Raw genomic sequence first — 14667 nt, 5'->3', positions numbered from 1 at the left:
GATCATGCTAATATGTGAAATTTTATGCATAACATGGATGCATGTATGAGATTGGATGTGTATATATATGCATGTTATGTGTGAATGAGTGTATATATATATATATATATATATATTTGTATGCATGTAAAGGCATGCATGAGTAGGCGGTTTAGCCGCCATATCCCTTTGAAGAAAGGTATAAAAGGGAGGTTAAACCTCCTTCACATTCTTCTTGCCATTTTTGGAAAGAGAGTGTGCGATTTAAGAAAAAGGGTGGCGACCGGATTGCTTTTAATTGGAATCAAGCGGATTCAAGTTGTGTTCAATCTTATTTCCAAAAAGATTTTTAAAGATGAGTGGTTAAAATGCCTTGACCCATTTTGCATCTTGAATTATGTTTTTAAAGTTTTATACCTGTTTAAGTTTAATCCGGCTATGWGTTGAACGATTTATACATTAAACCGGATGATGGGTAAACGATTTAAGGTTTAAATCGGACAAGTGTTGGGCGATTAACCCTAAACCGGTCAAGTGTTGAGCAGTTTAGTTTTAAACCAGTAAAGCATTGAGCGATTTGTTAATGTTGATTATGGTAAACATTTTGAACGGAGAAGTATGAATACGACCATGTGGTGACCAGATTATTTTAAATCGGTCACGCTTTGGACGATATGTTGTCCGGATTTGTTATGCGGACAAAAGGTGTTGAAATTAATTCTAAGTGTTAAATCGGACAAGCCGTAGGGCGATGTGTTGTCCGGATTTGGTAAACCGGCCAAGACTTGACCTGAAATGAAGTCCGGCCAAGTTTATGTTGAGCGGATTTATATTTATGCCTTATAAAATTGTTATTTTAACAAGAAAATGGGAATTTAGATAATTTTGAACTGTTAATAATTTCATTTGAGTGCGGTCTATTTGGAATTATTTTTATGAAATGCTTTGATGAGGAAATAAGGGTGGCATATCAAGGAGAGTTGTACCATGGGATAAGGGTGGCATCTCAAGGAGAGGTGTACCATGGGATAAGGGTGGCATATCAAGGAGAGGTGTACATTTGGATATAAGGGTGGTATTTGTATAAGTGTTGTATGATATAATTCATAGTCTGGAATCTTTATTTCTTTGTGATTTAAAGATTTAGGATCAAGGTTCTTATTGGAAATCATAGTCTGGATGTTATTGAGGATAAAATAACAGGTTTGGCCTGAAACATTATATAAACTTTGTTTGATTAGAAAAGGTTTAAAAGTGGCATTATATGAAACCTAGTTGGTTCAAAGGTATGTTATTTGAATAGCTGAATGCTTAGCTTGAAATAAAAATGGAAAGAAACTAGTAATATGTCCCTATTTGTTCATATATTTGTTATATATATGAAAAGTTGTTTTTCATAAAGATTTTGGTGATTTTCACCCTGCAATAACATAAATAGGGTAACTCACTAGACCTTTCGGTCTAACTCTCGTTTTGTGATTTTAACTATGTATTGAAGGAAGTACGGACGGTAAGGGAAAAGGGAAAATGTGATGTTTTCCTATATGCATTTCCACATGAAGAACTGAATTTGATGTACAGTTTTGATCGATGAACGTTGATTAGTACAAGAAATGTATTTGAATTTTTTGACCTTGTATTCTGTAATGATAGATTCTTGTACTAAGGGACCTGAATGGTATATAAACAAGTATTTCTTCTATATGAAATATGTGTTACATGCAATGTGTGGTATGGGGTGTTACAATAGATTAAACTATGAGGCCCTAAAAGACTATTTTCAAAAGGAAAGGGAGTTCGTACACCAGGCCTTACAAAGAAAAGAGCTATTGATTAAGAAATATCAAGATGCTCAGCAGGTGTACGAAAAAGTAAATTCTGAAAAGGACAAATCAGGGATAGGTTATGCAGACCAAGACCTCGCCTGGAAGAAGAAAAATACTCTTGAATCAGTGTTTAGGTTGGTCGAAAAACAAAAACAAGATTTTCCTATTTTATAAATACAACCACACCATTCAAAAGATGTAGGCTTGAGAGTGGAGCCAGAACTCCAAAGTTGCAATTTAAAAATATCTCTTACTCTTCAAAATGTGTGCCGTAAGTTGATTTAAAGTGCATACAGAAGACAAATGAGATATTTTTGTTTCGGCTCTACAAATCTCGAACATTCTAAGAATGAGAATTAGGTTGTCAAACCTGAACCAGATGAAATCAAGAGTTCATCCATAGGAATATTTCTTAAAACTCTGGATCCAAAAATATTGGATGACTCTACAGAAACGATAAGACAGGTTTTCGAGCAAGACTTGCTTAAGACCTTGAATTTTCCTTCTAAAGATCATGCAGATTCTTCTGAGTGTAACTCCTCAGAAACTTTTGATAGTCCAACAAAACAAAAGACGGACGAAGCTTCTAGCTCATGCATACGAGGATCTTAAGCTCTTAATGATACTTCTGTATTTCGATATTCACACAAGGATTTTTCTTGACTCTAACTCTGAGTCAGGGGTGGACTCGTTTAAGGAGGAAGTTAAGACATAGGTCATTGTGTGATTTTTGGCTAAGTGTTTGAATTCAATTTTGTTAATTGTGTGATTTTTGGCTAAGTGTTTGAATTCACCGGATTACTCATCCAGATATATTGTGAATTGTGCAAGCTTATTTGTCTTTATTGTCCGGATATCTAATCCGGATAACCTGTGTTGATTAGAATTTTTTAGACAATCTTTTTGTTCGGATATCTAATCCGGATAAGCTTGTCCGGACTTCTAATTCAGATAAGTCTTTGTGCTTAAATTTTTCTATGTCTTGAATGTGTGTAAATCCTTGTGTGCGATTTATTGAAATAATTCTTGAATTTTAATCCTTTTAAATCAAATTTTGAACCGCAAAAGATCCGATATCATATAAATCAGAGAAAATCAGTTCAAGAGAAGCAATGGCAATTGGTACTGATACCAAGCCACCAGTCTTATTCAGAGGAGATTACAATCAATGGAGGGATAGATTCCTCAATTTTATAGAAATAATGAAAGAATGTGAGCTGATCATAGAATCTTTGATGGAAGGACCAGCAGTATTCTATAAAAAGACACCTGCCATTGCAGTTGAAGGCAGACCTGCTCAAAGAATTATCAAAGAGAAATCCATATACACTGCTGAAGAAAAGGAGAGAGCACATGCTGATGTGTTGTGCAAGTCATATATGATGCAAGCACTGACCAATGACATTTATACAAGCATTGACAGTCACAAAGCTTCGTGTCAAAACATGTGGATGCAGATAGAGAAAATGATGATGGGTTCTAAGGTGGGAACACAGTTAGAAATCACCAATTGTATTTCTGCATATGAAGAGTTCAAGGCTAAAGAAGGAGAGAGCCTTGATGATGTATATGATAGGCTTACCAGACTGCTAAATGAGCTTACCAAGAATGGCATCTCTAAGACTGTCATTGAGATAAATGTTAAATTCCTTAGCAACTAACAACCAGAGTGGAAGCCTTATGCCAATCATATCAGATTCAATAAATCCTTATCTGATATCGATATACACGAGGTTTATGAAACTCTGAAACAGAACTAGGAAGAAGTTTTAGAGGTCCGTGATTCAAAGAAGAAAAAGGAAAAGGAAGTTTCTGATCCTTTGGCCTTTGTATCTGAGAAGAAGAGTAATAGCAGATCTGGGAAGCAAGTGAAAAAGATCAGCCAATCAAGTGAATCGTCAAGTGAAAGGAGTGACAGCTCTGACTCAGACTCAGACATGACTGAATTCAAACAGGTCATGGCGATGCTGACTAAAGCATTTCAGAAAAAGTTCCAGAAGAAACCGCACTCCAATAATCAAAGATTCTCTTCAGGTTCAAAATACGAATTTAAGGATAAATTCGGTGAAAAGAAGAAATATGACGAGAAGAGATACAAATACGAAAAGAAACCTGAAGAGAAGAAGAAGTTTGTCAAAGGAGTTGCAGATGATAATACCAAATGCTACAACTGTGGCAAATTGGGTCATTTTGCGGTAAATTGCAGAAAGACGGTAACAAGAAATACCAACTATTATATTAACAAGTTTCTTCTGTCCAAACAACGAGATGCGGGTAAAGCATTAGTGGCTGAGGATGACCATTGGTCAAACTTAACCAACAAAGAGGAAGAGTCAGAAGTTGTGGCTCACATCTGTTTGATGGCTAAGACAGAAAATGGTTCTTCAGATGAAGGAGATGAGGAGAATGCTGAGATAGATGAAAAGGTATTGGAAAACTCATGCATTAATCAGATGCAAAAGATGATGCTTAAACTCCAATCTTTTCAACAACAATTATTAACTGAAAAATTGCGTTCAAATCAATTTAAAAAAGAATTAGAAATGCAAAAAAAAAATTACATCAAACTCTTTGTGAGAATGCTGGAAACTTGGATTAGGCTCAATCTTTATTGTCTGAATCAAAAACATTTCATGAAAAATCCAACGTCTTAAAAAGCGAATTATCTGATTCAAACGAACGATATAAGTCATTAGAGTTGGTGAATGAAGACTTAATTGTGAAAATTAGTAAGCTTGAATTACAAATTGTTGATTTAAATGAAAAACTGAAAGCTAAGAAAGAGAAGGCAGACTGATCAAACGATTTTTCTAAATACACCCTCTGAGACAAGATTCTTTAACCCTCGGGAAGGGTTGGGGTATGAAAATCCAATTTTTTTAGGAAAAGCTTATATTGTACCCCAACTTTATATAAATTTGAATATCTTGAATGCGGACCCGCATTTCAAATTACATTTACAAAATCTTCTGATGAAGTAGAAGATCAAGAGGATTTTAACCGGAAGAGAAAAGACAAAATGCAAGTTCCGTTTGAATATAAAAGTTTTAATGACAGCTACAAAACACAAGACTCTGCACTTTCAACTGATTATTTTCACAGTTATTCAAAAGCAGAGCTTGAATCTAAACCTGCTGAACCAAAACTTTATAATCCTACATTAATTTTAGAAAAACAAGTGGTTTAGTTAGAAAAGAATTTAAATGAAGAAATGCTTTTATCACTACAACAAAAAGGGGTTTATAGGACACTTTTTTGGGGACACTTTTCGAAAACCGTCCTTTAAAAAGGCTAATACGACACATTATTTTATGAGTCCTATTTGACTTAATCTTATGGGACTCTTACTTTTGATGTCTTATTAACATATCTCGACGTCCTATCATGTAATCTAATATGACTCTTTTGAATGTCATATTATTTTATGGTCTGATAGGACACATTTAAGTGTCGTATTTATTTAGAGGCCAATATCTTATTTTAAATGCTAATATGTCAATTTCAATTATCCTATTTTTTTAAAAACTAATACAACACGGTTGGTTGTCCTATTTGAGATTAAGAGCTAATAGGACACTTTTAAGTGTCCAGTAAAGATTAAAATAATATGAATATAATTACATATTTAGAAATATATTTTTGTCTTCTAAAGTTTTAAACTTTTATGATTTATATAAACTACTTAACTTAAAACAAAAACACTGGGCCAAACTACTTGTTGAAAGCCCAAATACTTGTTGCAGCAAAAATGGACTTAATGGACTATTTAAAACAACTTTACTATTTTTCGCGTTGAATGCCCAAATACTTGATAAGCAAAAACACTTGTTTTCAGAGCCCAAAACCTCAAATCCTGCCTAGAATCCGGTTGCGACTTGCGATCATCATCGAGATAGAATCCGGTTGCGACTTGCGATCATCATCGAGAATAGAATCCGTTTGCAATCGAAACATCTAAACCCTAAGAATCTCAAAGCCTGGCTGTTTGCGATCGACTCCTCTGCACTGTTTGAGATCTGTCAAGCCCTCGGACTTTGAAGCCTAGCTGTTTGTCAAATTCTGAGAAAGTTTTCGATTGCAACATTCTCGGTAACAAAATCAAACCAACTAGTATTTTTCTAACTTAAATTTGTAGTGCAGTTGATCGTGATACCGATATTGGATGATATGCACAGTAATTATGTTAATTGTGTTAATATGTAGTAATACTGATATCTTAGTATTGAGTTGAAAGTGTGCTTCGATAAGAGTAGCTAATAGGAGGTTATCTTATCTATGCTGAAAATGTGGCTGCTTTATTTGTAAATTTTAGTCAGTTAAAATTGGTGCACATAATGACTACCACATGTGTCGATCGTGTATAGACAAATACTTTCAAGGAGCTTGTGAATATTAGCCATGATAGTATACTGTATGGTTCAAACTTATGGATCAATACAGTAGCCATGATTGATATAGAGACAGTCACATGTATATAGATATAGAAACAGTTACATGGATGTGTGCACAGTAAAGTGTTTACACGACTGTGTGTATAGTAAACTTATGGTTCAAACAGTCACATGTATAGGGCCGCTGCAGAACTTATACAGCTTGCCACCATTAGAGAAGATGATAAGAGCAACTTCAGCATCACAGAGAGCTCATAAGCATTCTTCAGTAATCAATTTCTTCTTTTTCCAAATGTCACATGTCGATTTATCTTGTTCTCTATCCTTTTGAGCTCAACCCTTCCTCTACCCATTATTTTTTGCCTATTTTTTCAATTAATTAATTGGAAACATAAAAATAGATGCATACATGTTCGAATATAGTTAGATAGATGGATGGATTTTCCCTATTGGAATAAATCTCGTGCAGATGGTTGTACCTAGTAATAGATTTCTTACCTTTCTTTGTTCTTCTTCCCTTCACTTGTCGGCAGCAGAACCTGTTAAAAACAGTAGCCAACAACTCATAAACCACCAAGTAATTCCAGAGTAAGACAATCAGTATAACCATAAAATGTTAATGGGTCATCCTTTCTCMAATGCATAACAAGTGAATGRGTGACTAAATTTCCTRTTGTGGTTGCTTTACAATAAGGATCTTTTTTCTTATCACATATGTTAAAAAACACAACAGAAACTACCCATAATATTAAACATTGTTATATACTTCTTCGTTTTAATTTTGTAAAATGTTTTTGACAATGTCTCACATGTCACCCTTTCGATCTAACTTGGTTTTCATGAGATTCATCATGCAAAAAATTATTCTAAAAGCCACATTAGATCAATTATTTATCTTTCTACAACCTACAGTTTATTGCCATCAATATACATATGGTTGTTGGGAGTATAGCAACATTGGCCAATAGTTTATGATGAAAATTATATGGTTTTAATATTCTTGATCATCACTTGGTGGTATGTTTGGAATAGTAAAGAGATATGTTATCATATTTCGATGCACAATGAATTCTTCCTTTATAAAATTGATTGTCTGTTTTATCTTCGAGTTCTTTGAATAATCCATATATGTTATGTTGTTAGTTTTGTCATATGATGGCCGCCATACTATAATAGAAACAGAGACTTAACATATAAGTAATGGAACAAACACAACAAATCCTGTTCTGTTGAAGCATCTAATTTTATGACCCATTAACCAAGTTTCAAAGCTTTGAATCCTTTCTCTTGGCTTTCCTCATTTTGCAAACTTCTTTAAATTCTTATCACCAATAGTATATATATTACTTAATTATATATATGTATCTTGTTATCTTAGTAACTACTACTAGTGATGAAATGGGCTTGTTGTTTTAAACTCAGTCATTGTTGATTTATTACTAAATAATACGTTTAATTATAGTTTTCAAAATTATGGGTATTAGTTATACCCATACCCATACCCATACCCATACCCATGCCCATACCCATGCAATAATAATAAATCCAATTTGATTTATATATTTACAACTTTTATTTTGCAAACCAGCTAAGAAAGGATATTTAAGAAAGATGATGAAACTTCATTTATCATCAACATTTTGGATTAGGAAACAATATGAGATTTATTTATTAGATGAGATATTAATTATTAATTATTAATTATTAGCAGAGTGGAATATAGAGTTGGTATTCAAATTGTTTATTTCATGAGCAGCAGCTAATTCAAGAGTTGGAGTTGGAAATTTATATAAAATATTAAGCAAAACAATCAATGGTATAATGGAAATGTGTTTGGGTTGTAAGCTCCATCAATAAATAGCTTAATTGGTGTCTTTAGTTATTTATTTAGGGGTCAATATGGATAATAGTTCGATGTTGTTACCAAGAATGACTATCGAGTATCAAAGATCCTTGGAAGAATTTCTTGGTCTTATGTTTTGTAACGAGTGTTCAAGTGGGCAGATGTTATGTCCATGCATTAAATGCTGTAATGAGGCATGTGTTACTCAGGAGGAGGCTAGAATGCATCTCATATGCGATGGATTTTTAAAAGGTTATAGAATTACACCTTCTATTTCCCAACCCTTTCGTCCTATATTGGATATACTCGATGACATGCAAGGATTGGTGCGTAATGCTTTTGGTATCTGAGATGAAAAAAAATACTTGAAGATGAAATAGACGTAGAAGAGGAAGAACTGGATGAGCCGAATCCAGAAGCAAAAAAGTTTTATAAACTATTAGAAGATGCAGAGAAAGAACTATATCCCGGATGTGAAGAATTCTCCGTACTTTCATTTATTGTTAGACTATTTCATAGCAAGTGTATAGTGAAATGCAATGACCAAGGTTTCACCATGATGCTTGATACATTGAGGGAGCATTCCCAAATGCTTCTATTCCCAAGTCATTGTATGAAATGAAGAAGATTATAAAGGATTTGGGTCTTACTTATGAGAAAATTGATGCATGCCCAAATGACTGTATTTTGTACAACAACGAAAATAGTAAGAAGATTGAATGTGATATTTGTCACACATCAAGGTATCAACAAAGCGAAAATGAATCCCAAGATAAGTCAACTACATCCCATAAGCAGAAGAAGATTACGGCAAAAGTTTTGCGTTATTTTCCACTCAAACCAAGGTTGCAAAGGCTATATATGTCTTCCAAAACTGCTGTCTCCATGAGATGGCATGAGAAGAGTCGTACTAGAGATGGTTGTTTGAGACATCCTGCAGATTCCCCAGCTGCGAAAACATTTGATTTCCAATATCCTGATTTTGCCAAGGAGCCTCGAAATGTTAGATTGGTTTAGCAACTGATGGGTTCAATCCTTTTAGGACTATGAGTGTTTCTCATAGTACATGTCCTATGGTTTTAATGCATATAACTTGCCACCATGGATGTGCATGAAACAACATTATTTTATGCTATCATTGCTTGTACCTGGACCCTCTGCTCCTGGAAATAACATAGATGCTATTTAGAACCTTTAGTGGAGGAGTTAAAGGAGTTATGGGATGTTGGAGTGAATACTTATGATGCATCAACCAAGAATAACTTTCAAATGCATGCCTCTTTGTTGTGGACCATAAGTGACTTTCCTGCTTTTGCTAATTTATCTGGGTGGAGCACTAAAGGTCAACTAGCATGTCCTTGTTTCCATAAGCATACAAAATCACGACGACTAACGCAAGGAGGAAAATACTGTTACATGGGGCATCGTCGATTTTTGCCAAAAAGACATGTTTTTCGGAGAGACAAGAAGTCTTTTGATGGCACTAAAGAACATGGAAGGCCGCCACGCCGCTTAACAGGGTCTGATATACTTGATGAGTTAAATATGTTCGAAATTAAATTTGGGAAACTAGGGAAGGATAATCCAAATCTTCCATTTAACTGGAAGAAGAGAAGTATTTTATTTGAGTTACCATATTGGAAAGATAATTTGCTATGCCACAATCTTGATGTGATGCATATCGAAAAGAATGTTTGTGATAATGTGATTGGCACCTTGTTGAATTTGGATGGAAAGACTAAAGATCATATAAAGGCACGTCTTGATTTACAAGAAATGGGCATTAGACCTGAACTTCATCCTAAAGCTTACGATAACGATAAAGTGTAGCTGCCTCCAGCTTGTTTCTCAATGGATAAGAAGGAGAAGGAAATATTTTGTAATGTCTTAAAAAAGGTGAAAGTGTCGAATGGATATACATCTAACATATCAAGATGCGTGCAAGTAAAACCTCCAAAAATACGTGGGCTTAAAAGTCATGATAATCATATTTTGATGCAGCAGTTGCTTTCGGTCGCCTTGCAAAAAGTTTTACCTAAGCATGTTAGCTTTCCTTTGATGAAATTATGTCGTTACTATAGACAGTTATGCTCAAAAGTTCTTAGACCTCAAGATTTGGTTGAACTAGAAAACGAGATCGGAAAAACTTTTTGCGATCTAGAGAGGATTTTCCCACCATCGTTCTTCGATGTCATGGTTCATCTTTCAGTTCACCTTGCATCAGAGGCCAAAATAGGCGGTCCAGTTCATTATCGTTGGATGTATCCAATCAAGAGGTATGTATTTTATTTTATTTTATTAATATTACCAATATAAGTATTATTATTATTTTTTAACTTTTTCATTTTATGAAGTTTTAGGTATTTGTCCACATTGAAATCTTATGTTCGAAATGGAAGTAAACTCGAGGGTTCGATTGCAGAAGAATATCTAGCTGAAGAGTGTCTTTCCTTTTGTTCATTGTACTTATATGATGATATTGGGTCTAGACATAATAGGACAAGTTGAAATTATGATGATGGTGGTTGTCGGGGTGTTTTACCTCTCTTCTCGATGCCGGGTCGTTCTGTGGGAGCTGTAAAGACACAAACACTGGACCTTGAAACTTTGGCTAAAACACACTGATATGTGTTGTTTAATTGCAACAAAGTCGATGAATTCATCATGTAAGTCAACAATTATACATCATGAATTTTAGTACAATTAGTGTTTGCGTCTTTTAACACTATATACTTATACAGTGAACATCTAAATATTGTTCGTGATCAAAATCGACGATTACGTGAGCATGAATTGCAACGTATTCATGGTAAAACTTTTGCATTATGGTTCCAAAATCATGTAAGTAATGATTAAATTAAATTATCATATTACATTTTGTAATTTATGCCAAGTGCTTTTTAAATTATAATATTTTATGTACTCATACTCTGGTTGAGGAATTGCATACTTTAGGGGATCAAAGAATCACAGAGGAACTAAGGGCCTTGGCAAGTGGCCCTATTGAGGTTGTAAAAAAAATACGAGGGATTTATTAAAAATGGTTTTAGATTTCACACGCAAGAACTTGAGAAGAAAAGGAAAACACAAAATAGTGGAGTTGTGCTTGATGCAAGGACAAATAGCTTCTCGAGCGTTAGAGATAACAATCCTATTATGGGAGATGTAACCTATTATGGAGTCTTGAGAGATATTATTGAGTTAGAATATTCAATTGACAAAAAAGTAGTGTTGTTTGATTGTGATTGGATCTCAACCGGTAAAAGGAAAAGGAAGATGAGAATGGGTTTACTCTACTTAATTTTAAAGGCTTGAAGCCTCATAATGAGCCTTTTATACTAGCTTGTCAAGCTCAACATGTGTTCTACGTGGCGGACCCTGTTGACAAAAAGTGGCAAGTTATGATTAAGACAACAACTAGAGATTTTTATGACATGAATGAACAACCATGTCTTGATCATGTTGATACATACTTGCAAAGTGAAGCCTTTAGTTGTCCTCAAGTCGATGAAAGTATGGACATTGATTTGACTAGAGAAGGTTTTAGTGGAATTATTGTTGACAAAGATATCCCAATTTTAGATGTAGATGAAGATATTTGATGCCTTGTCATGACTTTGGTTATTATGTGTAAGAACTAGTTATTTACTTTCCATTGTGATTTTTTTGTTCAATTTATTATTTATCTTTGGATTTTTGCTAGCAATGTCTTTAAGGATGAACAACGGAATGAATTTGGCTTATGGGAATAGTAGTCAACAAGTTCAAGAAGACAAAATTAACATAGACTCCAACCATTTTATTGATGATCCAGGTATATGTGATGTGTATGTAGATATGTGTCATTTTTTTATAATTATTTTTCAATGATAAATTTAAAAAATTATCCACTTTTCTTATTTTAGTTGTTGATGGAAGCTCGCATAGAAGAGTTAGAGGGCCAACATATATGCCTATTTGGGCTTGGGAAGAAGGGGATCGTATTCCAGTTCTGTTCAATGAATATGGCCAACCAGTTGACAAGGAAACTACTAATAGTTTGAGTCATTTCATGGGATCTTTGGCAAGAAGTGGAAAGTATTGTAAAGTTGATATTTCATGGCCTCAAGTTAGCACAACTAAGAAAGGAATGTTACTAAACTTTATACAGGTATATTTGATGTAAATTTGATATATCATGTTATTATTATCTAACTTTTTCTTGTTTGTTAGACAAAATTTGATCTTCCACCAGGATCCGATGATTGGATTTTAAAATCATTTGCAAAGAAGGTGACAAATTGGAGGGCAATAATAAAGAAAGATTACTATGATCCATCTCTATCACTTCAAGAGCAAATAAAGTATAAGCCTAAGAGAGTTTGTCCGGATCGATGGATGAACCTTATCAATAATTGGAACAAAGAAGATGCTAAGGTATATTATTTCAAAACAAACTGAAAGTGTCTATACTTTGCTTTGAGTACTGTTGCTTTTGTTGTTTTCTACTTCTCTCTCGTTCCTTTCATTAATGATAAAATCTCTGTTGGGTTTTTGGTCAATACTCTGTGCTGGATCATCTATAAACATCAATCTTCTCTTGACCCTTTCACTTGTTGAGGGACTGTTTGCTGGCTGTTTTTGTGTGGTAAATCCTATGATAAATCGTAATTTGGTAGCCATTTTTTTATAATAATGTTATAAAGTATTAGTGTTAGTTTTTTTCTTGTTTTGAGGGGCTGTTTGCTGGTTAATGAGTGTGTCCTGATCGGGTGCTAGTCTTCCATATGATATCTTCATTAGGTTTTCAACATTTGTTATATTCTTTTTAAATTTGTCTATTAGAATTTTTTTTTTTGTGAATTTGCTTGTTTTCATGGATATATAATTTATCACCACTTCTAGCTTATAGCCTTATATGTCATTTTCAGAAAATCAGTGAAAGAAATAAGACTAGTAGGGGATATAAGAAGATGATGCAAATTACAGGGGAAAAAAGTTATGCTCGAGTTCATGAAGAACTAAAGGTAATGTAGTTGATGTAATATGCATATGTATTTACCTAAATATATATCTGGGTTGTTACAGGAATCTTTGTCGGGACGTGAACCTAGTCGAATGGAGTTGTTTGTTGCGTGTTTTTCTAAAGATGGCATTCCCAAAAATGTCGAAGCTGCAAATGCTATTGTATGTTATATTTATAATTTGTCGATTACATATGCAAGTTTTACTTGAACTATAGACTAGTTTTCACAAGTTTTATCATATTTGTTAGTGATAATTTATTTGACTATAGGAACAAATGCTAGACCTTAACTTTCAACTTCCCGAAGGCTCACTTGATGAGCCGGGCCTAATGATGTATTCTCGAAAGTGATGGGAAAAGACAAACATGGTAGCACTCGCATGTATGGGGTAGGTGTTCGAGGTTCAGATATATGGGGTGTTTTGCCAAGTCGCTCTGCCTGTTATAGGGAGAACATGTTGTGGAAAAGAGCATATAAAGATGTTAGCAATGAAGTAGCTGAGCTGAAAGCTATGGTATTAGAGATGCTAGGGTCATATGAAAATATTTCTAGTACTTCAAGTGTTCCCATGACATCAATAAATCGTCAAGCTACCATTGAACTTCAACCTCTAAAGGTACGTGTCTTTCTAAGACTTAATAAAATCAAGTGTACTTCAAGTGTTCCCGTGCTTTTTTTTAATAAAATCTTAGAATCTTAGAATCTTATTTTTCAATCATGTTTTTGTAGGTTGGGGATGTTGTTCATCTTAAGAACATCCTAAATTCCATGGAAATTGTGGCAAGAGGACATGTTAAGAGATTAGATCCAGATGAATTGGTTGGTGGCGAGGAGATTGGTCCGAATTGGTGTGAGGTACATGTTTTGGTTGCTATTAGAAGGAGGGAACATTTGGTTAGACTATATGGATTGTTTATTACAATTGAAGACGCTATTGGTGCAACAATCGCATGGCCTTGTCCTTTCATTGTGGTATGTTAATCTTTGATAAAGTGTAGAATATTTTTTATTACATAACTTTAAGCTCATATATTTGGTTTTTAATTGTAGGTTGTGCATGACGGAGATTGATATCTCTAGGGCACAATAAGATTTTTGTATTTGCGTTATTCTTTTTCGTTACATAGCTTGGTAGTTGATATTCATATAAATACTTGTACAACTTCGAATTTTGTTCTATCGAATCACTCTCGTATATGGTTCTAAATGTAATATTACAGTAGGATTTTGTAATTGGATGATGCTTCTCGCATTATAGTCATTTAGGACGCTTGTAGTATTAATTATTATAGCCTATTADGAMAYWTTTTTAGTATTACTTAGTTCATTTTATAGGACACTAAAATTTGTTTCATAAAAACATTTTTTGGGACATTGAATTTCGTCCTATAAAAACATTTTTTGGGACGCCCATATTTGTTTCTAAATGTAAACATTTTGTGACAACATAAAGTGTCCTATACTATAGTCTATTAGGACACTTTTTAGTGTTACTTAGGGGTTGTTTGGCAGTTGCTGAATAGTTTGGTGCAGAATGGTTAAGTGGTCAGAATAGTTAAGAGGGCCAGAATGGTTAAGTGTTGAATGAAATAATGTTGTTTGGTAATTATTATCTGAATGAC

At 34.0% G+C, this 14667-nt stretch overlaps 1 protein-coding gene across 1 annotated transcript; it reads left to right on the top strand.

Annotated features, from left to right (window-relative positions):
* The first annotated feature begins 11744 nt into the window (after window positions 1-11744).
* Window positions 11745-13395, top strand: LOC112503130. The gene is made up of 6 exons (XM_025107195.1): window positions 11745-11853; window positions 11945-12189; window positions 12252-12398; window positions 12950-13045; window positions 13107-13205; window positions 13315-13395. The coding sequence occupies exons 1-6, from the start codon at window positions 11745-11747 to the stop codon at window positions 13393-13395; spliced, it is 777 nt and encodes a 258-aa protein (XP_024962963.1).
* The last annotated feature ends 1272 nt before the right edge of the window (window positions 13396-14667 follow it).

Source organism: Cynara cardunculus, unplaced genomic scaffold (assembly GCF_001531365.2).
Source record: "Cynara cardunculus var. scolymus isolate 2C unplaced genomic scaffold, CcrdV1 Un_Scaffold_2566, whole genome shotgun sequence".
Classification (NCBI taxonomy): Eukaryota; Viridiplantae; Streptophyta; class Magnoliopsida; order Asterales; family Asteraceae; genus Cynara; species Cynara cardunculus.
Note: the sequence above shows the minus strand (reverse complement) of the source record. Positions and strands in the feature narration are given on the sequence as shown.